General features: G+C 42.1%; 2 protein-coding genes and 1 long non-coding RNA gene across 5 annotated transcripts; 2 read left to right on the top strand and 1 right to left on the bottom strand.

The window, feature by feature from the left end:
- Positions 1–9615: 9615 nt before the first annotated feature.
- LOC110538518 (GTP-binding protein Rhes-like) lies at positions 9616–11488 on the top strand. Its single transcript, XM_021625384.3, has one exon. It carries the CDS (start codon positions 9913–9915, stop codon positions 10537–10539), a length of 627 nt encoding a protein of 208 aa, XP_021481059.1. The 5' UTR covers positions 9616–9912; the 3' UTR covers positions 10540–11488.
- A 1935-nt stretch (positions 11489–13423) lies between these two features.
- On the top strand, positions 13424–17249 carry LOC110538517 (uncharacterized). The gene is made up of 2 exons (XR_002475768.3): positions 13424–13529; positions 16930–17249. It is a non-coding gene; the product is annotated as an uncharacterized LOC110538517 (long non-coding RNA).
- Positions 14290–25386, bottom strand: LOC110538516 (phosphoribosyl pyrophosphate synthase-associated protein 1). 3 transcript variants are annotated; one of them, XR_016485352.1, is made up of 11 exons: positions 24962–25386; positions 24345–24397; positions 22056–22122; positions 21476–21648; positions 20852–20967; positions 20682–20737; positions 20431–20576; positions 17938–18054; positions 17331–17401; positions 16988–17134; positions 14290–16388 (listed from the first exon to the last, which is right to left on the bottom strand). XR_016485352.1 is itself a non-coding variant. In XM_021625382.3 (11 exons), the coding sequence occupies exons 1-11, from the start codon at positions 25042–25044 to the stop codon at positions 16230–16232; spliced, it is 1116 nt and encodes a 371-aa protein (XP_021481057.1). In that variant the 5' UTR covers positions 25045–25386; the 3' UTR covers positions 14290–16229. The 3 variants fall into 3 exon arrangements, 2 of the variants coding, with proteins under 2 accessions (XP_021481057.1, XP_021481058.1); XM_021625382.3 differs by lacking the exon at positions 17938–18054 and adding an exon at positions 19379–19423; XM_021625383.3 differs by lacking the exon at positions 17938–18054.
- Positions 25387–27294: the final 1908 nt, after the last annotated feature.

Here is a 27294-nt window from a genome sequence, read left to right as displayed (position 1 = left end):
CTTCCCTGTAACGCACAGCATTGAGATTGCCTGCAATGACAACAAGCTCAGTCCGATGATGCTGTGACACACCGCCCCAGACCATGACGGACCCTCCACCTCCAAATCGATCCTGCTCCAGAGTACAGGCCTCGGTGTAACGCTTATATCTTCGAAGATAAACGCAAATCCGACCATCACTCCTGGTGAGACAAAACTGCGACTCGTCAGTGAAGAGCACTTTTTGCCAGTCCTGTCTGATCCAGCGACGGTGGGTTTGTGCCCATAGGCGACATTGTTGCCGGTGATGTCTGGTGAGGACCTGCCTTACAACAGGCCTACAACCCCTCAGTCCAGCCTCTCTCAGTCTATTACAGACAGTCTGAGGACTGATGGAGGGATTGTGTGTTCCTGGTGTAACTTGTTGTTGTTGCCATCCTGTACCTGTCCCGCAGGTGTGATGTTCAGATGTACCGATTCTGTGCAGGTGTTGTTACACGTGGTCTGCCACTGCGAGGACGATCAGCTGTCCGTAATGTCACCCTGTACTGCTGTCTTAGGCGTCTCACAGTACGGATATTGCAATTTATTGCCTTAGCCACATCTACAGTCCTCATACCTCCTTGCAGTATGCCTAAGAAACGTTAATGCAGATGAGCAGAGACCCTGAGCATCTTTCTTTTGGTGTTTTTCAGAGTCAGTAGAAAGGCCTCTTTAGTGTCCTAAGTTTTCATAACTGTGACTTTAATTGCCTACCGTCTGTAAGCTGTTAGTGTCTTAACGACCGTTCCACAGGTGCATGTTCATTAATTGTTTATGGTTTATTGAACAAGAATGGGAAACAGTGTTTAAACCCTTTACAATGAAGATCTGTGAAGTTGTTTGAATTTTTACAAATTATCTTTGAAAGACAGGGTCCTGAAAAGGGACGTTTCTTTTTATGCTGAGTTAGGTATTCTTAGTGCTTGCTAGAGCATTGTAGCACAGCGGTCTAAGCAGTGCGCTCCAGCTCCGAGCCTCATGAGTTTGCAGCCAGTGCTGGGCGATATAGGCTGTGTTTACACAGGCAGCTCAATTCTATTATGGGTTTTCACACCTTTCATTATGTGACAATGGGTAGCCTACAGAATGTAGCCTGTTGGCATATAATCAAATAACAAGGGGCCTATTGCAATCATCGATGGCACTAAATTATCATCAGCTGATGTCTCATTATACCGTCAATACCATTATTGGTCACCTCATTACCGCTCGTTAAAAGATGATGTCGGTGTAACCCTTAGTCCTGCTTGCAACCAAATTCTTAAGATATGTTTGCCCTCTGGTTGGTATTGTAATCGGAACTTACTCCTTTTTGAACAATCTAAGGGTGATTTATCTATTTGACAAGCATTTTGTACAACAGAGCTAACGTATTTAATTGTTTACCACGGCAAATCAAAATGCTATTAAATTATTATAAAACAACGTTTTTTGATGTGTATGGCTGCATTTCATTTTTGTACATTTCAATGTTGCGGTAATAGGACCTAGGCCTAGCGTTTGAGCGACCGAGAGAGAAAATTATTTGGATAGCAAGAGAATTCTCTTTTTCAGGCACTCACGGGGCTCATTTGAAATTCCCGATGCACCAAGTTAAGATCCGACATCTGTAAGTGATCTTCTCAATTTTTTTAAATAGTCTATTCCAATAAACACTAAAAATCTGAGAAACATTGTTAGTTTGTCCCAAAACGATATGTCTCATTCCACTATTTTCTGAGTGTTCCCCCTGGAAAGGAGGGGTGGAGGTGTCTGAGTAGCAACCTGCATTGCTACTCGGATGAGTTCTGAGTGCACGATATCTAAGGAAGTCTCTAGGTTCTGATTGCCTGAGGTAGAGTATCTCATGATAAGCCGCAAACCACAGTATCTACCGAGAGTTTTAATCTGTATTTTTTTGTAGCTGTCTACATACCACCACAGACCGATGCTGGTACTAAGACCGCACTCAGTGAGCTGTGTTCAGCCATAAGCAAACAGGAAAATGCTCATCCAGAGGCGGAACTCCTAGTGGCCGGGGACTTTAATGCAGGGAAACTTAAATCTGTTGAACCAAATTTCTATCAGCATGTTAAATGTGCAACCACATTTATGCATATGCTAAGCTACAGGAATGTTTTGCTAGCACAGACTGGAATATGTTCCGGGATTCTTCTGATGGCATTGAGAAGTATGCCACATCTGTCACTGGCTTCATCAATAAGTGCATTGATGACGTCGTCCCCACAGTGACTGTACATACTCCAACCAGAAGCCATGGATTACAGGTAACATCCGCACTGAGGAAAAGGCTAGAGCTGCCGCTTTCAAGGAGCGGGACTCTAACCCGGAAGCTTATAAGAAATCCTGCTATGCCCACCGACGAACCATCAAACAGGCAAAGCATCAATACAGGACTAAGATCAAAGACTACAAAGGAAAGCACAGCCGAGAGTTTCCCAGTGACACGAGCCTCCCAGAGGAGCTAAACTACTTCTATGCACGCTTCAAGGCAAATAACGCTGAAACATGCATGAGAGCACCAGCTGCTCCAGACGACTGTGATCACGCTCTCCGCAGCCGATGTGAGCAAGACCTTTAAACAGGTCAACATTCACAAGGCCAGACAGAATACGAAGACGTGTACAACGAGCATGCGCTGACCAACTGGCAAATGTCTTCACTGACATTTTCAACCTCTCCCTGTTCGAGTCTCTAATACCAACATGTTACAAGCAGACCACCATAGTCCCTGTGCCCAAAAACACTAGGGTAACCTGCCTAAATGACTACCGACCAATAGCACTCACGTCTGTAGCCATGAAATGCTTTGAAAGGCTGGTCATGGCTCACATCAACAACATTATCCCTGTAATCTCTATTGCACTCCACACTGCCCTTTCCCACCTAGACAAAAGGAACACCTATGTGAGAATGCTATTCATTGATTACAGCTCAGCATTCAACACCATAGTCCCCTCAAAGCTAAGCTAAGAACCCTGGGACTAAACATCTCACTCTGCAACTGGATCCTGGACTTCCTGACAGGCCGCACCTAGGTGCAAGGGTAGGTAACAACACATCTGCTATACTGATCCTCAACACAGGGGCACCTCATGGGTGTGTGCTCAGTCCCATCCTGTACTCCCTGTTCACTCATGACTGCAGGGCCAGGCACAAATCCAACACCATCATTAAGTTTAACGTTCAACTGTTCTGCCTTATTATTATTCGACCATGCTGGTCATTTATGAACATTTGAACATCTTGACCATGTTCTGTTATAATCTCCACCCGGCACAGCCAGAAGAGGACTGGCCACCCCACATAGCCTGGTTCCTCTCTAGGTTTCTTCCTAAGTTTTGGCCTTTCTAGGGAGTTTTTCCTAGCCACCGTGCTTCTACACCTGCATTGCTTGCTGTTTGGGGTTTTAGGCTGGGTTTCTGTACAGCACTTTGAGATATCAGCTGATGTACGAAGGGCTATATAAATACATTTGATTTGATTTGATTTGACACAACAGTGCTAGGCCTGATCACCAACAACGACGATACAGCCTATAGGGAGGAGGTCAGAGACCTGGCCATGTGGTGCCAGGACAACAACCTCTCCCTTAATGTGATCAAGACAAAAGAGCTGATTGTGGACTACAGGAAAAGGAGGACCGAGCACACCCCCATTCTCATCGACGGGGCTGTAGTGGAGCAGGTTGAGAGCTTCAAGTTCCTTGGTTTCCACTTCACCAACAAACTAACATGTCCAAGCACACCAAGACAGTCATGAAGAGGGCACGACAAAACCTTTTCCCCCTCAGGAGACTGAAAAGATTGGTCATGGGTCCTCAGATCCTCGAAAGGTTTTACAGCTGCACCATCGAGAGCATCGAGGGCATTGGTTGCAATCACTGCCTGGTATGGCAACTGCTCGGCCTCCGACCGCAAGGCACTACAGACTAACCGGTGCAACTACAGACTAACCGGTGCCCCCGCACATTGACTCTCTACCGTTACCACCTGTATATAGTCTCGCTATTGTTATTTTACTGCTGCACTGCCATTACTTGTTCCTTTTATTTCTTATTCTTATTCGTATTTTTTAAACTGCATTGTTGGTTAGGGACTTGTAAGTAAAACATTTCACTGTAAGGCTGTTGTATTCTGCACATGTGGGGCGGCAGGTAGCATAGTGGTTAGAGCGTTGGACTAGTAACTGAAAGGCTGCAAGATCGAATCCCCAAGCTGACAAGATAAAAATCTGTCGTTCTGCCCCTGAACAGGCAGTTAACCTATTGTTCCTAGGCCGTCATTGAAAATAAGAATTTGTTCTAAACTGACTTGCCTAGTTAAATAAAGGTAAAATATATATTTTTAAATGTGACTAATAAAATGTGATTTGGTAGAGTGGCCAGACAGAAGTCTCTCCTCAGTTAAAGGCACATGACAGCCTGCTTGGAGTATTCCAGAAGGCACCTAAAGACTCTCAGACCATGAGAAACAAGATTCTCTAGTCTGATGAAACCAAGATTGAACTCTTTGGCCTTAATGCCAAGTGTCACATCTGGAGAAAACCTGGCACCATCCCTACAGTGAAGCATGGTGGTGACAGCATCATGCTGTAGGGATGTTTTTCAGCAGCAGGGACTGGGAGACTAGTCCGGATCGAGGGAAAGATTAATGGAGCAAAGTACAGAGAGATCCTTGATGAAAACCTGCTCCAGAGCACTCAGGACCTCAGACTGGGGTGAAGTTTCACCTTCTAACAGGACAACGACCCTAAGCACACAGCCAAGACAATGCAGGAGTGGCTTTGGGACAAGGATCTGAATGTCCTTGAGTGGCCCAGCCAGAGCCCGGACTTGAACCTGATTGAACATCTCTGGAGAGACTTTAAAATAGCTGTGCAGCAATGCTCCCCATCCAACCTGACAGAGCTTGAGAGGATCTGCAAAGAAGAACGGGAGAAACTCTACAAATACAGATGTGCCAAATTTGTAGAAGACACAAGGCTATAATCGCTGCCAAAGGTGCTTTAACAAAGTACTCTGTAAATACTTATGTAAATGTAATATTTAAGTTTTTCATTCTTAATACATTTGCAACAATTTATAAAAAACTATTTTTGCTTTGTCATTATGGCGTATTGTGTGTAGATTGATGAGGGGAAAAACCTATTTAATCCATTTTAGAATAATGCTGTAACGTAACAAAATGTGGAAAAAGTGAAGGTGTGAATACTTTCTGAATGCACAGTATAGTGTACGTCTGCTGCAGAGGAACAAGAGAGAGCCTTAGAACTGCTCAAAAGATGTTGGCACACCATTTAAAAGGAAGATGGAGAACAAGCTATAGGATGATAAATACCAGAGTTTTGTCGCAGATAGAGCTGATTATTTTATTTATTTTTCACCAATTGATAATAAGCCTGGTCACCTCTGCCAACACAAGTGACAGAGGACCAAGTACCCAAACACAATGGAACAATAAGAGCCGATAGAGCCGATAGAGCGTGCGACTGATGTGGTGTATTCACATCAACATACATACATCCTGTTAGCACTCAAAATAACATCCTATAACAAAGGCCTATAATCCTACCAGCTAAACAGTACTTCACCACCTGTGTATATTGGTATTTTGGCTTACTAGATCAGGTTACTAGATCATTTTTGCACTACATCTTCAGCAAAGGAACAGCTGCTTGCTACTGGCAACTGATCCTCTAGCCTACATCATTTATTCCATTTCCCTGCCATACATGTGCACCCCCTGTTTTTCAATGCCAATTTTCTGTGCATGCGAGCATCGTGAGCTACACACACGCAGGTAGCCTAGTGGTTAGAGCGCGGGCCAGTAACCGAAAGGTTGCTAGAGCTGACAAGGTAAACATCTGTAGTTCTGCCCCTGAACAAGGCAGTTAACCCACTGTTCCTAGGCCGTTATTGTTCATTAGCATTTGTTCTTAACTGACTTGCCAAGTTAAATAAAGGTTCAATAAATAAATACAAATAAAATAAACAAATAAAAAGGATTGCTTGCTGAATGCTTTGAGAGCCCATCCCCCTTCAACAGTGTGTTCTTAGAACAGGCTGTTCCTAACATCACCCATTCACACCCATGCATCATCACTTACACCTCTGGGGCCGTGAGAGCAACACACCAGCTCAGTATCACAGCCGCCGGGGGACTATATATTCTCTTCTGCTGTCGTTCTCCTAGTAGTGTTAGACATACAGGGGAATTTAGGGGGAAATTCTAAGCAAACACATATAGTGACAGGACTCTAATATTACTTTCTGGACTCTTTAATAACTGACAGAGTTGAGAGGGAGCTGAATTGCTGGGGGACACCGAGCCATCAGTAAACACAAGTTTCGGTCTGGAAAGGACAGGACTTTTGAAAGGGCCAAAAAGTAACAGAAATGAGGCCAGACTAAGCGAGGAAACGTAGAACATTCAACTAAACAGGAGATTAATTAAACTAGATTTGACCTTCAGGTTGAATGTCTGGAGCCCAGGGAGGACTTTTTTTATTTGACAACTTCCTGTATGTGACAACTCTGCACCAGAAAATATATAAAACATGCCTTTGGATGACAGAGATGATGACTTGAGACAACAGTGCGAAGCAAGGCTGCTAGATTAAGCTAAAGGCATACACTTTCTACCCAACTCCACTCACCATTAGTAATAGGCATCACATCTGCCTTGAGAAGCAGCCTGGATGTTTTGTCTAGCTACCAGTTCCTCAACTTACTTACTTCTTCTTCTCATAAGATCTTCAAAAGGGGAAGGTTTTCACCCTAGTTTTCACCCTAGTCATGAAACGTGAGAAACTGTGATAAGACTACTACAGACAGTCTCAATCCCATTTAGCACAATAGTACTCAAATGAGATGGCAATCACTCTATAACCCCCTCATATCACAATGCTGCCATAATGCTACTGAAAATTACAATAATTCAGAGAACAGCACATCAGTAATCAACGCTGTGAATAATGATGAGGTTAATAAGGCACAAATCCCTGCTCATTAAATAATTGTATCTGTTGTATCATAGCAACATTTTATAATCACAGCACAGTGAGTGAGTGAGCGAGCGAAGCCAGCTAAAGTAGATGGGCAATTCCACGGTAACAGAGACTTTTCACTTTCAAATGTATGCAAAACCAACACCAGTGACTGCAACGTTTAAAATAAATAAATAAGACATTGTAATGAGGCTCTTTCAAGTTAATAATTGAGTATGATAGCTGAGTGCAAATCAAATCAAATGTTATGTCACATACGCGTGTTTAGAAGATGTTATTGCGGGTGTAGCAAATGCTTTTTTCTCTAGCGCCAACAGTACAGTAATATCTAACAAGTAATATCTAACAATTTCACAACAATGCACACAATACACACAAATCTAAAGTAAAGGAATGGAATTAAGAATATATAAATATTTTGATGGGTAATGTCAGAGCGGCATAGACTAAGAGACAGTAGAATAGGATAGAATACCATATGTACATGAGTAATGAGATGAGTAATGCAAAATATGTAAACATTATTAAAGTGACTAGTGTGCCATTGCATGTAATATAGCAGGAGGGTCCACCCATGAAGACACACAGACAGACTCCTTATCTGAGCTTTGAAGACAGAAGTCCTCCAGAAGAGAACTTTAGTGGAGAGGAAAGAGACTACAAAGCCAGCTGGTGAAGGAGGGAGGGCAATGGGAAAATAAAGCCCTCTCTGCACAACACACTCATTGTCATTCCATGCAAATTCTCACTCAGTGTCTATGTGGCTTAACGAGAGCCTAAGTGGCCATGAGGGTGATTTGAGAGAAAGCCTCCCACGCCACGGCCAGTTGAGGGCGTACGTAGTGGGGCTCCCAGGTCCAGGCCGCCTCACACAGGACCAAAGGGAGAGATGAAAGAGCCACTCGACTTGGTCCTCAGTGCCAGACATGTGAGCTGGGCACTGGGATACACCAATCTATGGAATGACCCCTATGATGAGCAATCCCACTGAGTGATGCAATACCCTCTCAATGTAAGGGGAACTCCCACTGTGACTCTGGCTTAACTGGGACACAGCAGGATGACAAAGACATAGAGATAAATTGCATGCAAGACGAATTGCATAAAAATGCATTGGGATTTGACTCAGTCAAAGAAAGGAAGTCAAGGAAGTCAAAGAAAGGATCCTTCAACAAATTCCTATAAACAGTAATAGCGATTAACACAGACGTTTCCAGGACAGAATCCCTTTTACAGCGCTGTTACAACAACCTCCACTTTACCTGCTATTAGAAATACGGATACATTGACAATTCTCTAATGGAGAGGAAATCATGCATATTTAACAACATTTTCTTTTACAGATCTCTATGCCATTTTCTCTGAGACAGTGACGCAGTACCGGCAATTCCTCGAGTGGTGTGGTTCATTTGAGACCACAACCTTTCGAAACGTGCTGACCGTTTGGATCTGGCGGGTCACAGAACGATGAGCATCAAATAACTAACCGGGATCCTGTGGGAGGTGGAGGGCTGAGCTCGACTGACCACACAGACTGCTGGAAAGGTTTACAGGAAAAGCTAGGGTCTTACTGGAGAATGAGTAGAGCTGCTTTATAAAAAAAAACTGAGCTCTTGAAGGCGTTCTCTCACACTGAGCTGAGGAATGGAGAGCAGAAGGACACAGAAGCCTGATAACCACTTGATAACCAGGCTGTGGTAAAGAAGTAGCTGTATCCATAGATACACATATGTACTCTTTCGTACAGTATCTATGTCTATCAATAGCTCAAAGTACAGTATGTACTAAGGCAGAAGCCATACTCACAAAGATATTGGAATGTATCACACAATGCATCAAACATGCAAGCTCCCTTGTCAACACTTTCGTAGGCATAAAAGCAAGTGAGCTTTCAATAAATTCATTCTGCCGTGCTCACTCAAGTTCCTAAGTGTTGTAAAAGATGAGTGGTTAGTTGCCGGTCCTTTATGATCAGCATGGCATACCAATGATGTCATATAAGAAATTAACATGCAACTTGTGTTATCTTAATTTGATCTCTTGTTGCAGAGAATGTGGAATGCAAACTTGTACTGTTTGAGGTTTAAAAAGGCTTACAAAAATGTGTAATTTCCACTTAACAATTTCAAACTTGATTTGCCCTAACAAAAAATGTATCAACCCCAACAAAAATGGCCATTAATTATAATCATTCACATTTCCTGTTGGTGCAGGATTCATTTTCCTACTGTGAGAAACAGGTCAAATTAAGATCTGTACATACATATTGCATAAAAGAACAGTCAACATAGATTCTATAGTACACAAACACATAGGCTGATTTAACAATCCCATACACAGAGCAGACAATTGCTTGTTTGTGTGCAAAAGGTCTTATGAAAGTATATCATGGGTATACAAAAATCATGGGTATACAAAAATCATCTCACTGCAAACAATGCATCCTACATACACCTGCTGGTTTGGGCTCACTCCTATCCATCTCCTCCCTCCTTCGCAATGGGATTCTGTCATTTGCATGAGTCTTTCTGATTGGCTGCTTTGAATTCACTCAAAGAGACACTCCACTCTCCTGATTGGACGAGAGCAGGAGGGGGCTTGGAATCTCTGATTGAGAAAGACCATAAATAGCATGCACAGGCAACCAGACATACACAGATGCAACTGCCAGCTACTCTCAGTGATTTACTACTACAACCTACCACACTGTCCCTGTTTACTGACTAACTCCAGCAGCTTCTGCAGCAGAGTCCAACTTCTCCATCCTCTCAAAATGATCAAGGAGAGTTATTTTGTAACAAAATCAGAATTTTAAGTCTTCAAAAAGAAGACAGAGGAAGAGAGAGAGACAGTGTTAGAGGAAGTGTGTCAGAGGAAGTCATCATGTCTCTAGAAGTGAAGGAGAAGACGGAGGTGCGTCTGGTGTTCCTGGGGGCGGCTGGCGTGGGAAAGACAGCCCTGATCAGCCGCTTCCTCCAGGACACATTCGAACCCAAGCACCGGCGCACCGTGGAGGAACTGCACAGCAAGGAGTTCGACATCGGAGGGGCCAAGGTCACCATCCACATCATGGACACCAGCGGCAGCTACTCCTTCCCGGCCATGAGGAAGCTCTGCATTCAGAACAGCGACGCGTTCGCCCTTGTGTACGCCATCAATGACCCTGACTCCCTGGAGGCTGTCAAGAGCCTGCGAGACGAGATCCTGGCGGTCAAAGAAGACAAGTTCACACCCATCGTGGTGGTCGGCAACAAGACGGACCGGCATGGCGAGCGGACGGTGTCCAGCGAAGACGTGCTGTCCACTGTGGAGCTGGACTGGAACAACAGCTTCTTGGAGACGTCTGCCAAGGAGAACAACAACGTACTGGAGGTGTTCAGGGTGCTGCTGCAACAAGCCAACCTGCCCAGCCGGCTGAGCCCCGCACTGAGACGACGCAGGGAGACCTTCCCCAAAGACGGCAACAAACGGCCCCCCATGAACAAGACCAACAGCTGCCTAATTTCCTAAGGCAGAGGGGCTGGAGGGGTCTGACAGACAGACAAAGACAGACAGGGGCCAGAGAGGCTGAGGATGGGGACCCGAAGCTGGGTCATTGTTAAAGACAAACACAGTGGTGTTGAATGTGCTACTACTGCTGCTGCTATAGACCGTGCTGCTGAGTTGGAGTCTGACGGCTTCAATTCCCTGTAAGCCTCCTCATCTAACCATCCTAAGTATCTCCACCACAGCATTTCCACTGAAGTACAGGAAAGGAACACTGACTGTTAAAGGGGAAGCGGAACTAATGACATCACACAGGTGCGGGACATTGATAAAGCTGAAAATAAATGAAAAAAGTGCACTGAATGTCCTGAATGTGGTGGTGTCATTGTTAAAAATATACTGTAACAGTGCAAAAGTGGCAATGAGCTTACTTTGTCAAGTTTTCAATCTATGTCCTACTATGTTACTGTTGTGTTTGCCTTTTGTAAGTGTTGACGGTGTTCACTTGCAATAACTGTGAAGATAGACAGTTGTGACTAATTGGGCAAAAGCTGCATTTGGACAATGTGTCATGAGAGCTTTTTTATTCATCAAGTGAAGTTTCTTTGTGACAAATCTTTATTTTGCTTGTCATGGCAACAAAGCATAGTATGTTCTGAGTCAACTCTGGTTGCGTTCCTCATTCTATAATACCAATTTGTTGTTTGGCAATATTCATATGCACTTGGAGTTATTTTGCACAGATATCATTATTTATTAAAAAACGTACAAAATGTGTTAAAATATAAATTATATAGAGTGTATTGTTTTTCTATGAATATTTGAAGTACATGTTGATAATTAAATCATGTTTATTCACCAAAACAGTATAACAAATACGTTATGGCTTTATTACTTGTTGTATATATATATATATATATATATATATATATATTGTCTATTCATGATAAATAAATAATTATTATATATCAAAGTATTAGTCATGGTCATTTTCGGTGGACTCATTTTGGCAGGGGCTTATTGGAAACGAAAGTGCAATAAACTAATGGCCAAGTAATAACACATCTGGTATGAGGTGTGACAAGGACTTATTTATCATGCAAACATCAAATCTCTTTACCCAAGTCAAAACTCAACAAGCCAGAGACTGTATAACAGACTAGCCAGAGATAATATTTAGAACAACTTACAAAGCAATACCCCCAAAAATCTGTCAATTTCCAGTATGATTGCAGCAGAGACCTGGCCAAGCTCTGGAATAAATAAAAATAACATAAACAAGCATACAATCAACAAGACACAAATGTGGTTATGCTGACAATAAAATCAGCTTCAGTACCAGGGGTGTAGAATCATCCCAAAACATACCAATATCACAAATCCACTTCCTCAAAATTCACTTCCTCCCAAAACCGTCAACAGGTATCCTACCTCTTCAAGCATCTTCACCATCCTACCCATGCTAGATTACGGAGACGCAATTTGTAGATCGGCAGGTAAAGGTGTTCTCGAGCGGCTAGATGTTCTTTACCATTCGGCTATCAGATTTGCCACCAATGCTCCTTAAAGAACACATGCTCTATGCTCCTCTGTAAATTGGTCATCTCTGTATACATGTCGCAAGACCCACTGGTTGAAGCTTATTTATAAAACCCTCTTAGACCTCACTCCCCCCTATCTGGGATATCTACTGCAGCCCTCATCCTCCACATTGAACACCCGTTCTGCCAGTCACATTCTGTTAAAGGTCCCCAAAGCACTCACATCCCTGGGTCGCTCCTCTTTTCAGTTCGCTGCGGCTAGTGACTGGAACAAGCTGCAAAAAACACTCAAACTGGACAGTTTTATCTCCATCTCTTCATTCAAATACTCAATCATGGACACTCTTACTGACAGTTGTGGCTGCTTTGCGTGATGTATTGTTGTCTCTACCTTCTTGCCCTTTGTGCTGTTGTCTGTGCCCAATAATGTTTGTACCATGTTTTGTGCTGCTGCCATGTTGTGTTGCTACCATGTTGTTGTTGTCATGTTGTGTTGCTACCATGCTGTGTTGTCATGTGTCGCTGCCTTACCATGTTGTCTTAGGTCTCTCTTTATGTAGTGTTGTGGTGTCTCTTGTCGTGATGTGTGTTTGGTCCTATATTATATTTTTTATCCCAGCCCCCGTCCCCGCAGGAGGCCTTTTGGTAGGCCATCATTGTAAATAAGAATGTCTCCTTAACTGACTTGCCTAGCTAAATAAAATATTAAATTAAAATGTTAAAATGTCACCAGTTACAGTAAGTTGTCTCACATTACCCTCTAGTGGTAGGCCTATATGTTTTTGACATTGCTAGTCTGTCACACAACGCACCTTGAAATCTATGGGGAAACCTGTTAGTTAATACAAAACCTGGCCAGAGCAGAAATAAAATACTAGGGAACCTCTCACTGTGCCAGACAAAAGACCATTGTTTGTGCAGCTCGGCAGGATGTCAACTTGTTCCTCCAATGCCCAGATCATTGACATGGCTAGTAACAGAAACCATTCTGCAGGGAATCATGTCTAGGTTCCATATGAAAAGTGTGAAATTCTCACATAAGGATCTACTTTCCTGATCAATGCATCATTAACCTGACACTGACACAAATAATGTCAGTTATATAATATGGTTGCATGGACATTAGCTATCTATGTAAACTTCCTGTAACTATCTGTATCAACAATTACCAGCAGATAATGTTTCCATAGTAACAATCAGAATCCAGTATAAGTGTACTTAATGAAAGTTAAGACTGTAACAACTGTGCTCTAGTGATAATTCTAATATATAGTACTGTGCACACACATAAATATGTTTCCCCTTTCCAACCACACACAGAGACATGGTGCATTGTTTCCCTCTGCCCAGACGAGGAAGTGACCTATGATCTGTGACACTCTAGTTCCTCTTTGGGTCCTGTTTAAACACACAGCTGTCGATGCACCAGCTAGTTCACACCATCAACACTCACCGACAGAGACCCACACTCAGGTGCGTACCACTCTCTCCGGGGTTGGAAGGGCTTCTGTTTACCATCTATCAAAACTTAAATGTACAATTTATTTTATAGGTGATGGGCCTACTTACAGCTCATAAATATTATGCATGCAAATTATTTTCTGTGATCCAAGACTTCAAAGGGCCAACATCAGAAGTCAGCACTTCTAGTTAAGAGATTCTATTACTAGTCTATAATTTCTTTGTCATACCTTTTTACAGTTCTTAGGAGTGGTGGTGAAGAATTTTAGAATGTGCATCCTTACCAATGCCTCCACTGCATGGGATAAGAGTTTTCTAGTCCGTCTCTGCCCCTCGACTTGGTCAAAGCTCCTCAGTGATGAGTAGAAACCTGAGAAGTTTGGAACAAGTAAAGGGTCCCTGACTTCATCTGAAGAAGTTGTCTCACTGTACTGTCCACTCACTGCATTAGGTAGCTATACTACAACACAAACCAGAAGTAATGTTCTCTGATCAAAGCGTAGATAAAACTCAATGGTATTTTCCCCTGATCAAGTATAACAACTGACAATATTGGGATTGTACGATGGTCAAAAAATTGTGTAACTACAAATCAATAGTTCTGGGATCTGATGAAGGTTGACCTGAATAATGTGAAGGGTTCATTTTAACAGAAGAGTAAATTGATTGTTAAGACTAGAGATACTACAATTCTCCAGAATAAAATGTAACTGGTTACATTATTAAACACATAACAATTTTGTTCACCAATAAAAAGTCTGGCAAAAACAAATGAAGCCAAATGTTTATTTTAACTTACAAAAAATTGGATGCAGACACCAATTATTCGATTAAATCATAAACCCATAAAATAGGCTACATCAAGATCAGACAATGAGAGTGAAGTAACAAATCAATGTGCTATCGGAAGACATGGATATGAGATGGCATAGCAACAGCTATTTCTCTCCAAGAAGGACCTTTCCTCATGTCTGTACCACACACAGGTATAGTTAACGGTTTACAATTAGCACATCCTACAGGATAACAAAGGAACGAATGTCAACAACAAAAGTAACAAAGAATGGTAAAGAGAAAGTTCTGCGGAACGGAATGCAACACATTTACATTTGCAGACTTTGCTGTACCAGAGACATAGGCACAAGCATTAAGAGCGCTTTTTCTTCACATACATTATGCGTTTGCCTCAGAAACATATCTCCCTGAGCTTAAAGCTCCAACAGAGGGTTCAGACACGACTTCCCTTGAACATCAGTTTGACTATTAGTCCACATCTTTTCATAGGGGACACTAAATGGTAAAGGGTCACGATTACAATTTCTATATTCAAAACCATGACCTCAGCATGGACACATAATGCATATATTGTCAGTATTTCTGAATGCCAATGAGAAGCAACAAGACTATATAGGAAAGTCTACTTCAGAGTCAGGATGTCATATCCCCCTTTAATATAAAAGGTTAAATCCATTCAGATCATCATGACATTTGTTAGTTACACAGAGAACAGTTGACTGACTGGACCAATACAGTAACAATGACTAGGACAGTGTTTGGGATTCAAACATGGTGGGTCAAAATGTCCTAATCTGTGGCCTAATGTGTGGTGGTAGACAATACATGTGGTCTTATTAGATGTATTTGGTGAGTCAGCCTGAATTCACGAGGCTTAGGTGTCACACAGAACTGGTTGGGAGCTGCTGTACTAGGGTTCATTTAGCTTTGTTCTCAGTAGGTTTTGCATTAACACACCTGCATCTAAATGCAAAGCAGTCACAGTGCTCAGTAGGCCTGGAGGGCCAGGGGAGTAGGGGGAAATGATTCAAGCAATAAGTGATGTTATTGGGAAGATACTTAAAAAGAGTGAAATAGGGTCAACCTCCTTCATAACGGAGAACTGAAGAAAAAGCCATCATTAGATATGTTGACAGTGGCTAGACCAGGGGTGAGCAATCATTTTGGCTCGAGGGCCACATCGGGATTTCAACATTTATCAGAAGGCCGCACAGATTTTTTTCAAAAGCAATTTGTGGGCCAGAAAAAGGTCAGTTTGAAAAAAATATCAGTCTATTATAATATCTACATACTTTTTTATCTAGCTTCAGACGTTCAAGAGTGGCCTGGAGTTTTTGACCCAAAACAATATACAATTTTTCCCACCCCTGGGCTAGACAAGAAAAGCTAGTTATCATAACACTCACCCTACACCTTTTACTCAGGTGGGAAAAACAGTGAACAGTGAACCAACAAAATAACAAATCCCTTCATATCTTGAAGCATGGAGGAATTAAAAAAGACATGAAACTACCATGGAGGTGAGGTACAGTAATTCATGCATTGCTGGTTTGCCAGACCTTAGCATAGTAAGGCAAAAAAAAAAACACAAAAGACCTGACAACAAATACGCATGTTAAATCAACCTTTTAGTATTGCTTAACTTTTTGTTTCTTTTATCACTTTTATTGAGCAACTCCATGTTATGTTTCGGGCACTAAAAGCTGATGAAAATGCATTTTATTGGTTTGTAAGAGGGGATATGATGACGGTACTCCCCCTCGTCCTAGTCATCAGAACTAGGCTGTGTGTGAAGGTGCAGACAACAGGGACAGTATGCATTTCTAGCACTGTGGAGAGAGGAGGGGAGCATAGCGTGTATACCACCGGTTTTCTCCTAACACCTCACCTAGCACAAACTCAACCCTGTCTCTGGCCCTAGTCGTCCACCGTGATGTTGCGGAACAGGTAGGCCATGGACTCCCCGTTATGGATGCGGCGGATGGCCTCGGCCAGGATCATACTGACGTCCACTGTCTTGATCTTGGGACACTGGAGCTTCTGTACCTCGTGAGGGACGGTGTTAGTCACCACCACCTGGGGGGCAGACAGACAGGGCACAGAGTAGGAAACACCATAATGAAGGTTGGCCGTGTGCAGTAGATCACCCGCTGCTTTCAACCATTCGTTGGTGTGGTCTATTTAGTCTCATACCCAGACTGAACTGTGCCTGACTACCATATCTTATAACAGCCTTTATACAGGCGATGAAACATTCCTACGAATCAAGTTGCAATAGCTTGCACACAGGTGGTACATAGAAAGTGTTGCCAGTGCCTTTCTTTTGTAAAGTGACTGAAAAGCTTTTACGATGAGGAACTGAGCACTTCCCCATTCAAGATGTAGTGATAAATTCAGAACACAGGGCTGCTGTTACAGATGTAGGATCTTAATTTGATCACCCTGTTGCAGGAAATGTAATGCAAGAAATCTAAAACTTGTAGTGTAATTGAAGTTTAAAAAGGCTTCTGAAGTTTATCATTTCCACTTGATTTTCCCCTCATGAAAAATGTATCAACCCCTCAAAAAACCTCTTAATTATAATCCACATAATAATTCACATTTCCTGTTGCTGCAGGATTATTTTCCTGCTGTAGCAGACTGTCTGAAATGAAGATCCTACATCTGTATCTCACCTCGTCGATGGCGGACTCCTCAATAAGACGGGGGGCATCGGCAGACAGCAGCCCATGTGTAGCCATGATGTAGATCTTATAAGCTCCTCTCTCCTTCAGAATCTCAGCTGCCGCCACAAAGTCCTCCACGTCGTCGATGATGTCATCCTGGGAAAGAACGGCAACCACGGGATTGGAAATTATGTGCGCCTGTAGTTCCTTCATCCATAATCTAAGGCTGTCATATTCTGTTATTAAATACAATGTGGCAAAATGTTGCAAATTCATTTCAATTGCCTCATTTTAGCACAGGCCTTGCAGGACAAAACCACAAATGGCCCAAACAAATGGGCACATTTCTTACAACAATGATGGCGATTCTTCCTCCCACATCTCCTACAACAGTGATCGGGGGCTTCTCCTTGGCCATCATTACTGAAAAGGAAGAACAAACTGGTCACTGCTAGTCATCACATACAGTATCCATAGGCATAAACAGTCAAACTAATGAGGATACATCTCAGAGTAGATTGGGTAAAATGGGTTCAAAAGTATGAGCTTTCCACAATTACAAAGTCCAATTTCAATCACTGTTATGATTATGTATTCTTCAATTAATAGTTGATGTTCCATGCAATTCCCCCCCTACTGGGTAACTGACTCTTTTCAAAATGAGATGTAATTGGGAAATTAGATAAATTCTGTCAATTGTCCCAATTATACCCTTATAGATTTAAATGGAATGCCAAACTCATTCCAGCACAAGGATAATCAAAATGACAGGATTTTTGCCCAGCATACCCAATCAGACGCTGATATTAAATTGCCTCCACTACACACTGTCTGCTCAGAGCTCAGTGCAGACATTTGGCAACAGTTTGCATATGACAATATGCACAACCTAATCTTGTCGTTAATCCATCAAAAACGATAGAGGCAGACAAGCACTGATGAGGTAATCACACGCTTACTAATGTTCCAGGTTTGTCTTATTGAACACCACTGTTGTCAGTCAATGGGGGAAGCGCACAATCAGCGGATGGACAATCAGCCAGCCAGAGTGGGGAAGCTGATTGTGGGAGTGGAAGCTAGAGATGAGTAGGGAACACAGGTTCATGCCAGGAACACATTCCTTCCTGGAACACATGCCTTCCTTACAGGGGACCACACACAAGCAATAATAAGCACTGGAACATTTCAGCTTTTCAAAATGCATCAACATCACCACTAGGTCTTAAAACCTTCTGTAGTCTTGAAGAGGTACTACCTAGAATATTTTCAGGTAGAATATAGAAATTAATCAAAATGATCTAGTAAAAACTATAGTTAGGCCTACACATATGTTAGAGATAAACTTGTCTTGGATATATGAGGCAAGAGTTGAAAAGCCTGAAGATCTCAGCAATCCTCTCAATGATGCTAGAAGCCAGCATTGCTGGGCTAAGGAATACATATGCTATAATACAACTAATATGTGATAGTCATGGTCTGAGGTTATAAGCAGGTCATATTCACACCCAAACCAGTAGATGTGTTGTTATTGACATGTAGGGTCCACGTTTAGGATTTACAGTTATTTAAATGTGGGAAGGCCCAAGGTGTGTGACACAGCAGCCCACTGGTTTGTATGGGCAGCAGGGAAGAGGGTGAACACAACATAACTCTGACCTGACCTACTGTGGTGTACTGTACTGTGTGTTCAGCAGCACACACAAGAACAACATGTTGCCACCCACCCAAAAATCTGGATCTTTGCTTTAGATTCTGAAAAAAATGATTATCTTGTTTCCTCTTCCTATCATGATGTATTAGGCCTATATATCAACGGCATGCTTAATTAGTATTCAAAACATGCATTTCTGAAGGCCAGGTGTTAATCAGACTCCTTCGGGCGAGGCTTCAATAGGGAAGCATGATGTGTTGATTGGCAAGATGAGTCCGGATGAAAATATAAACATGTATCTGGGAGAAATGGTTCCATTTGTCAGATGATTGAAGAGAGTCTCACAAAGCAACTAACGGAGGGCTTTCAGGACATCTTGCAGAACAGTCTGAAGTCTCTGCCTCTGACATCGGCCCACTGCTGGAGACCTGACTCTGGATCAAGGAAGACATTGATTCATTCCTGATGAGGATCTCATCTACAGTATGCAGTGAGGGTATATAGGCGTCAGTACACCTATTATGGATCTGTAGCGCTGGACCACATCAACTAACTGATCCAGATCATTTGTAATTGGTCCATTGATTGTCTTTGTTATGCTTTCCTCAATCACAACTGAGGACCTTGCACTTAAGACTGTTTGTTGGCAAGATGATTCGAAAACCCTTGATCACTACATGCACGCATTTAGGAACCATTTGGAGAGGAACCATTTGGTGGTCAAAAGGGAATTAAGTTTACGGTCGTACTTGGGAGCTCTATGCCTGGGAACGGAGCTTGTTGTTTGCTGCCAGCTATTATCAACAAATAAACACCACGTTAACACACATCCACAGAGACTGGACATAACAGACTACAAAGACATAAAGCCAGGACTGGGAAAATCCTCTTACATGAAGCAAAATCTTTAAAGCTAACCCGTGAAGAATCCAAAACCATTCCACTAAGCTTATTCATTCAAGAAATGTGTAGGACAGTTTGCAACTGACCCAGGCTTACAATAAGAGGATTTTTAAAGTCAAGGATAATTAATTAAGTAAATAATACAAATATTATTACAAACACTAAAGCTGAAGGGGGACACAGCCAGTTGGCATAATAAATAATCTGGAGTCATTTGCCAATGACACAAAGCCCAGACAGAAAGTCTGACCATGTTGTCAGACCCGACTGTTTTAACAGCCTTACCGCAAATGTACTGAGAAAATGAGACATCTCCAATAACAAGTTACTGTCATTCTCTCAAAATGAAAAACAAAATGTATGTTCTCTTATTCAAAATGTCATTTTTAAACATGCAAATCATTCTAAAACGATTTGGTATGAATGCCTTTACATTTTAGGGAGGCTAAGGTCGCAACATTAGTAGAGGCAGTGTATGTGTGGAATTAGAACGTGCAGTAAATAGGTTACACAATTCAAGATCCTTTAAAAATAATGTCAGGTGTTGAAATGGTTATAGCAGAATCATCACTTATGAAGCTGTTAGTGCTGACATTAAATCCATATGATGAGGATTTTGCCATGGATATTTTGGGGGTTTGAAATAATTATTCAAATAATTCAGAGACTTGAACATTTCACACTACACTTATATTATATTTTTGGATGCAACCATTGACGAGTACAGGCATCTATGCATCCATCTATATCTTACAGACACAGCCTGACCAACACTAAAGAATTGGGGAAGCTACAGACAAAGATACAGTTTCAATTTGATCTGATGGCAGACTAACGACAACTACACCTGGCTAGTTACCAAGCTATAAGCTATATAGGGCTTCTAGAGAGGTCTTACAAGGCAACTCCAGCCCAGGGTGTCCTGAGGTGTTACGGACACAGGGGGGAGAGTGTCGTCCGTCAGCCATGTCAGACTCTGAACACTGAGCCTCGCCATGCATCACTGCCAGGCCCAAACGCAGTCGCTCTGCATAGGACTGAGCTCTGAAAGACAACAGCAAGAAAACACCGGAGAAATGCAGACACCCTTTTACATTATTTACATTAGATGATCACACTCCAGGCCTCCGTAACTAAATAATATGTTACCTCTTAGCAGCAGACGGTGACTTTGCAACAATAATGGCGTTTCTGTAATCTGGGACCTGAAGGGAAGTGAGAGGAGCCCACATTTGACATTGAATAGGCTGCTGAGTGTAGTTTACTATCTTACAACTTTACTACCAGGCATGGCACATGAGCTACAGTGAGATGGTTACCTCCTCCTGGATGTACTGAAGCAGGAAGGGGGAGGCACGCAGGTTGTCCACTGGAAAACTGAAGAAGCCCTGAATCTCCTTCTGATGTAAGTCCATGGTGATGATGTGAGTTAAACCTGGAAGGAGAAAGAGAGAGGATGAGAAAAGAGACTGAAGAAACAGCAGACTGCTTTTAAGAGAGGGTGCAGAATGAGAAATCAGCCACAGAGGCAAGTTTAAAGGGAAATGTAAAATATTTCCCACTTTGAATTCCTCTCCAGCACAACCCCAACATCAACACGTGAAAATGGCACGTTTCTGTTTTGTAGTAAAAGAAATAGGTGGATACGTGCTTCCAATGACATCATCAACCAATTAGTAGACAATTAGAAGTCAATGCCTACTCATTATTGGTTAGAATCACATGACGCACACCGCTGACGACTTTGGAAACACTTGTCTTCCTCTATAATTTTTTCCACAAAACAAAAAAAGTGCACCATTTTCACATATATTGATGTTGGGGTGGGGCTGCTTACAAATATGAAGTTGAAATATGTAGACATTTTCCTTTAACACAGATGGTCAAGGGCAATGTAAACAGTAAACTGTTAACACTTGCATACAGGCTGTACAGGCTGTTACCTGCTTTGGCTAGCATGGAAGCCAGCAGCTTGCACACTATGGAACCCCTTTTTCTCATCTTGCACTGCTTGCTGTAGGGGAAATAGGGAATGACCCCAATTATGTTCTTTGCACAGGAGGTCTTAAGGGCGTAGGCCATGACCAGCAGCTCCATGATGGCCGTGTTGACATCTCTGGTTAAAACAAGGGAAAAGTGTCAATAACAAATAATGGTCACATTTATGGTGCGGTCAGTGCAAACTCATACTGAGCAACTCTCCAGCAGAGGGCAACAGCATATGCTCAGTACAGCTTGTGCCCGCCAAGTCAGATGACAGATAAGAGGATGGCTATTAATAACACTGGTAGCTATTCATATTATGGTAGATGAGCTTGTGCCTGATTTATAGTGTGTGAATCAAACAGGTTTGAATATGGGTAATGCAACCTAACACGTGATATGACTGTGTGAATACCCCTCCTACAACACTGCATTGATATGCATAGTCCTAAAGGCTGCACCACATTACACACAGTATAGGTGTGTGTGTGTGTCCTAGAACAGAAGTGTGGAGGAGATGACATATTTCAGTCTACTCACCTGGGTATGGTCTGGATGATGAAGATAGTTTGGCCGCGAACAGATTCCTTCACGTCTACTCTGGTCTCTATCAAGGGTCACATAAAGTTGAATCAACAGCAAGTGTGGGTAAAATGCTAACTTTACACTTACAGCTCCCCAAATGTGCCTAGACTTGTTTATGTCAACTAGGGCATAACATTCAGTTCAGGCATAATTATCAAGCCATTGTAAATACTCATCTGTAACATGTCATGTTTTCCAAAAGAGAAAAATGCTTTGTATCAGGCCAAACAAATAAGTTGTATTTTGTATTAGCAGAGTAGGCAGAGTGACTGGGTTTCAACTAGGAGTTGGAACTGATTCAGGGAACAGAACCAATGTTTTTTTTTGAGGAACAGAATCGGGAACAAACGTGATCTATACTGTTCCGGAACAGAACAGTTATTTTAAAAGTATGGGAACCGGTTAATAACATAATTTTATGTTCCAGGTATTCTTTTCCAGTCCCACAAAAAAATGCAACAAAGTGCCTATGCAAAGCCCTCCCTCTCTCGCTCTCAATTTCAATTTCAGTCCCATCTCGCACCCTACACTTGTCTGTCCAATCCATGTAAAAAGCTTGCCTGCTCCATAGCAAGCTATTCTATCCGCACTAATTGGTGGTGATTTAATGTCGAACTAAATGTTTTAAAAAATCTTCAATTTCAGGAGGTTTAAAAAAGGAACAGAAAGGAATGATATAAACCGTTTTTGGGGTTAGAAACAGTTCACAAATTAATTTTGCTGTCGGAACACTGCAAAAGAATGAAAAATAAAATTGATGGTTCTGTTCAGAACAAAATTGATTGGAAAATAATTTTGGTTCCAAACCTACAAAAATACAGTGCATTCGGAAAGTATTCAGACCCCTTCACTTTTTCCACATTTGTTACGTTACAACCTTCATCTAAAATTGATTACATGTTTTTCCCCCCATCTACACACAATACCCCATAAAGACAAAGAAAAAAGGTAACAAATTAGTGCAAATATATTACAAATAAAAAACAGAAATATCACATTGACATAAGTATTCAGACCCTTTACTCAGTAATTTATTGAAGCATCTTTGGCAGCAATTACAGCCCTGAGTCTTCTTGGGTATGATGCTATAAGCTTGGCACACCTGTATTTGGGCAGTTTCTCCAATTCTTCAGGTTGGATATGGAACGTCGCTGCACAGCTACTTTCAGGTCTCTCCAGAGATGTTCGATCAGGTTCAAGTCCAGGCTCTGGCTGGGCCACTCAAGGACACTTGTCCCGAAGCCCCTCCTGCATTGTATCGGTTTTGTGCTATGGGTTGTTGTCCTGTTGGAAGGTGAACCTTCACCCCTGTGGTTCCAGGTTTCCTCCAGACGTGATGCTTGGCATACAATGGTCCGAGAGTCTTTAGGTGCCTTTCGGCAAACTCCAAGCGGGCTGTCATGTGCCTTTTACTGAGGAGTGGCTTCTGTCTGGCCACTCTACCATAAAGGCCTGATTGGTGGAGTGCTACAGAGATGGTTGTCCTTCTGGAAGGTTCTCCCATCTTCACAGAGGAACTCTGGTGCTCTGTCAGAGTGACCATCGGGTTCTTGGTCACCTCCCTGACCAAGGCCCTTCAACCGGATTGCTCAGTTTGGCTGGGTGGCCAGCTCTATGTAAAGTCTTGGTGGTTCCAAACTTCTTCCAATTAAGAATGATAGAGGCCACTTGGGGACCTTCAATGCTGCAGAAATGTTTTGGTACCCTTCCCCAGATCTGTACCTCGACACAATCCTGTCTCGGAGCTATACGGACAATTCCTCTGACCACATGGCTTGGTTTTTGCTCTGACATGCACTGTCAACTGTGGGACCTTATACAGGTGTGTGCCATTCCATGTCTAATCAACTGAATTTACCACAGGTTATAGATACATTTGAGTCTCATAGCAAAGGGTCTGAATACTTATGTAAATAAGTGATTTCAGTTACAAACATTTCTAAAAACCTGTTTTCACTTTGTCATTATGGGATATTGTGTGTAGATTGAGGAGTTAAATTTTTTTTTTTTTATCAATTTTAGAATATTGGCTGTAACGTAACAAAATGAAGGGGTATGAATACTTTCCGAATGCACTGTATACCAGTGGAGGCTGCTGAGAGGAGGACGGCTCTGAATAATGTCTGGAATTGAGTCAATGGAAAGGTATCAAACACATGGTTTCCATGTTATTATTCCAATTATTATGAGCTGTCCTCCCCTCAGCAGCCTCCCCTGTTATATACATAATCGGTTTCAACTCACCTCTATTGGACTCTTGATAGACCACCGACTTGCCCAATTCAACTCCTAGTCGTCTGTGAAAAAACACCAGACAAATCAGTACAAGAGGTATGACACTGTGATGTGTCTTATTCAGACAGGACAGAGGCCCTGCATGGAAACTGATCCCACTCTGACTAAGCCTGCTGTACCGCTACCATTTGAAACCCAAGCAAACAAGCAACATGTTGTAATGTGTCACATTGTAATTCAGAGACAGTGGGCCTACTACCTTGCATATCTAGACATGGGAAGAGTTCAGCTAGATCACAGGCACTCGCTCCCTGTTTCAATGTCACTAACGTTAATAACAGACAGTTCCCAGTTTCACACAGCCGAGACACCCAACATTGTCTCACATTAAATCAATTCCCTTAAGCCTCTGAATGTCATTGTCAACATCTAGCAAATGACCAACTCATAAACCCAATCGATTAATGACAGTAAGCAAGACCCTTGGCTAAATTCAAATGACTTCATCTGTGGCCATGCACCTGCAAACACCAGCATACACATTTTAGCGAGCTAGCTAGCAACATTATCTGGTTAGGTATCTATCATAACACGTACATTTAGCCAGAACAATCAAATATACATACTCAGTTATCTTCTTGGCTAGTTCTGTACATGCTGCAGTAGAATTGGCAGAAAAGACCCGATAACCACTTTTTGCGACATTCATTCTGGCAGCTGGTTAGCTAGCACCTGTGTAACCCGCTAGCTAGCTTCTTCTCAAACTAACGTTACCACACTTGCAGCTTGCTAGCAAGCTAAGCTAACTGTTAGGTAGTCATACGAAGAAAGATACAAAAACGTGCGACGTTGATGTTAAAATGCACTTTGTTATTATTAGACCTTATTAAATCCAGTATAAATATAATCTCCCAAGATAGTCATGCTCGTTGAATGAAATAAATTGCTTGCGGCTAGCTCCTCTTTAGCTTTGCTGTCTGTCTGACTGTGTGTGGTTGGCTGGCTGTGCAAGACATGAACAACACAAAAAAAAAGAATCCTGAACCGAATCATAACACCAATCGGGTGAAGGTATTTTTTTTATTTATTTGACAGACCTGCCGCCTGTTATTAGTTGAGTTAGCAATGTATGTATTTTTTGTTGGAAACGGGAGTGTTTTTTAATCAATAAATTATATAGATTCATGCACTGGGAGTCAAATAGCCCAAAGGCTGGCAGACAGCGATATTAAGTCGTTTCATTTCACCGTCCATCTTATTCTAATGTTGTATTTTATTTAACCAGGCAAGTCAGTTAAGAACAAATTCTTATCTAGAATAATGGCCCACCCCAGCCAAACCCGGACGACACTGGGCCAATTGTGTACCACCACCCTATGGGACTCCCAATCACAGCCAGATGTGAGTGCCTGTGATACAGCCTGGATTTGAACCAGGGAATGTAGTGACACCTCTTGCACTTAGACCACTGCGCCACTGGGCTGAATTTATTAGACGTGAATGAGAGGCTTGTAAGAAGCATGCCTCTTTGGAGAATTTAGTTCATCATTTGCTGGTCCTGCGTGCTCTGGGCATTACTTACTCAAATGAATGAAATTAGTCAAAAGATTTGTTATTTTGACTGAATGAGTTGAAAAGATCAGGAGCTTGCAGGGATTTGTAGTCTTGTATGATGTCTACTTTGATGCTAATGAGCTTTTTTGATTATTTGAGAATAAATAGAGCTGAATATGTTGATAAAACTCAGAGAGAGATTTACATGGTTATCAAAACATCATTTTATAAAAGTACGCATATTTTCCCAATTTTTTCCACCTTCTCTCCATTAAATAAAGCTAATGAGGAAGGTGACGCCTATGCAGCCTTCATGGAGAATGTTTCAGGTACAAAAAGGTCCACTACGGATATGAATTTATTGCCGGCTGCATACAATGCATTTGGACGGTAAAATGAAATGATTCAATATCGCCATCTGCCGAACTTTGTGCTTGAAGTCAAGAGTTTAGTTGAACATCTGATTTGCTTCTTGCAACAATCATCATGCTGATGTGATGCACTACTGCTGTGTTGACAGGACATCTCTGATCTATCTATCCTACAAAGGATACCCAAAACAATACATTATGTTTTCCTTTAGGCTATCTATAAAATAAGCATGGAAACATTTTAGCACCTGTGATGTCTGTGTGTGTGTGTGGTGTGTGTGTGTGTGTGGTTCCTATTCATTTGGTTTCGTCTTGCAATTGCTCAAAATAACCTCAAGAGGTCAACAACTATCAAGTTGTAATCAGACCCGTAAGTCAATCTAAGTAACACAATAAAAAAATGCCTATCAAAATCCGTCACCTCCTAAGGTTGATGTCAGCTAGAGATCTGTTTATTTTTCATTGGATGTGTCTCAATCCACTGCATTTGCCTATGTCGCACTTCCGCATCTGCAGTAAAAGGTGACCAAGCTAGAGCGGTGTTTGTCAGACTATTCTCACAAAATCGTATATAGATTCCAAACGGTTTGGCCTTGAAAACAATTATAACCCCTCTATGAGAAGATGAGACTCTCATGAACACGATGGTGTTCTCAAACATTTTGGGCGATCTGCCAACTTCTGTCTGTAGCGTCCAAACAGTTTGGGCTACACACTAATATGCCAGGACATAAGGAGAAAGATAAGTGCTGTAGCAAAGATATTTTTTATGTGAAACACTTTGCAAGCCGTGTCTTGTGAGTGTAAGCTAATGCCTACTGAAGATCCTGGAAGATCATTAACATCATGTGGAAAGCAGTCCAGTGTACCAAATTCACAATATCAAGTACAGAGTCACAGTGGCACATGCTTCAGCTTGCACTGCTCACCGCTTGACTAACCTATTCCCCATATATTTTTAATTGACAAGACAACGTCCACACCGAGCAAACCCTCCCTTAATCCTTGGGTATGTGTTCAAGTTCACACTACTT

The sequence above is a fragment of the Oncorhynchus mykiss genome, chromosome 12 (genome assembly GCF_057628025.1).
Source record: "Oncorhynchus mykiss isolate SJ-2025 chromosome 12, ASM5762802v1, whole genome shotgun sequence".
NCBI lineage: Eukaryota > Metazoa > Chordata > Actinopteri > Salmoniformes > Salmonidae > Oncorhynchus > Oncorhynchus mykiss.
This window is presented reverse-complemented; position numbering and strand designations above follow the sequence as displayed.

What these genes read in the sequence shown, in the direction of transcription:
- LOC110538518 (XM_021625384.3), top strand. Translation starts at nt 9,913, where the DNA reads ATGTCTCTAGAAGTGAAGGAGAAGACGGAGGTGCGTCTGGTGTTCCTG.
- LOC110538516 (XM_021625382.3), bottom strand. Translation starts at nt 25,044, where the DNA reads ATGAATGTCGCAAAAAGTGGTTATCGGGTCTTTTCTGCCAATTCTACT. An exon ending in CTATCAAGAGTCCAATAGAG is followed by an intron (nt 22,123 to 24,344) that starts GTGAGTTGAAAC and finishes GACCCTTGATAG; the next exon opens with AGACCAGAGTAGACGTGAAG. An exon ending in TTCAGTACATCCAGGAGGAG is followed by an intron (nt 20,738 to 20,851) that starts GTAACCATCTCA and finishes ACTTCCCTTCAG; the next exon opens with GTCCCAGATTACAGAAACGC.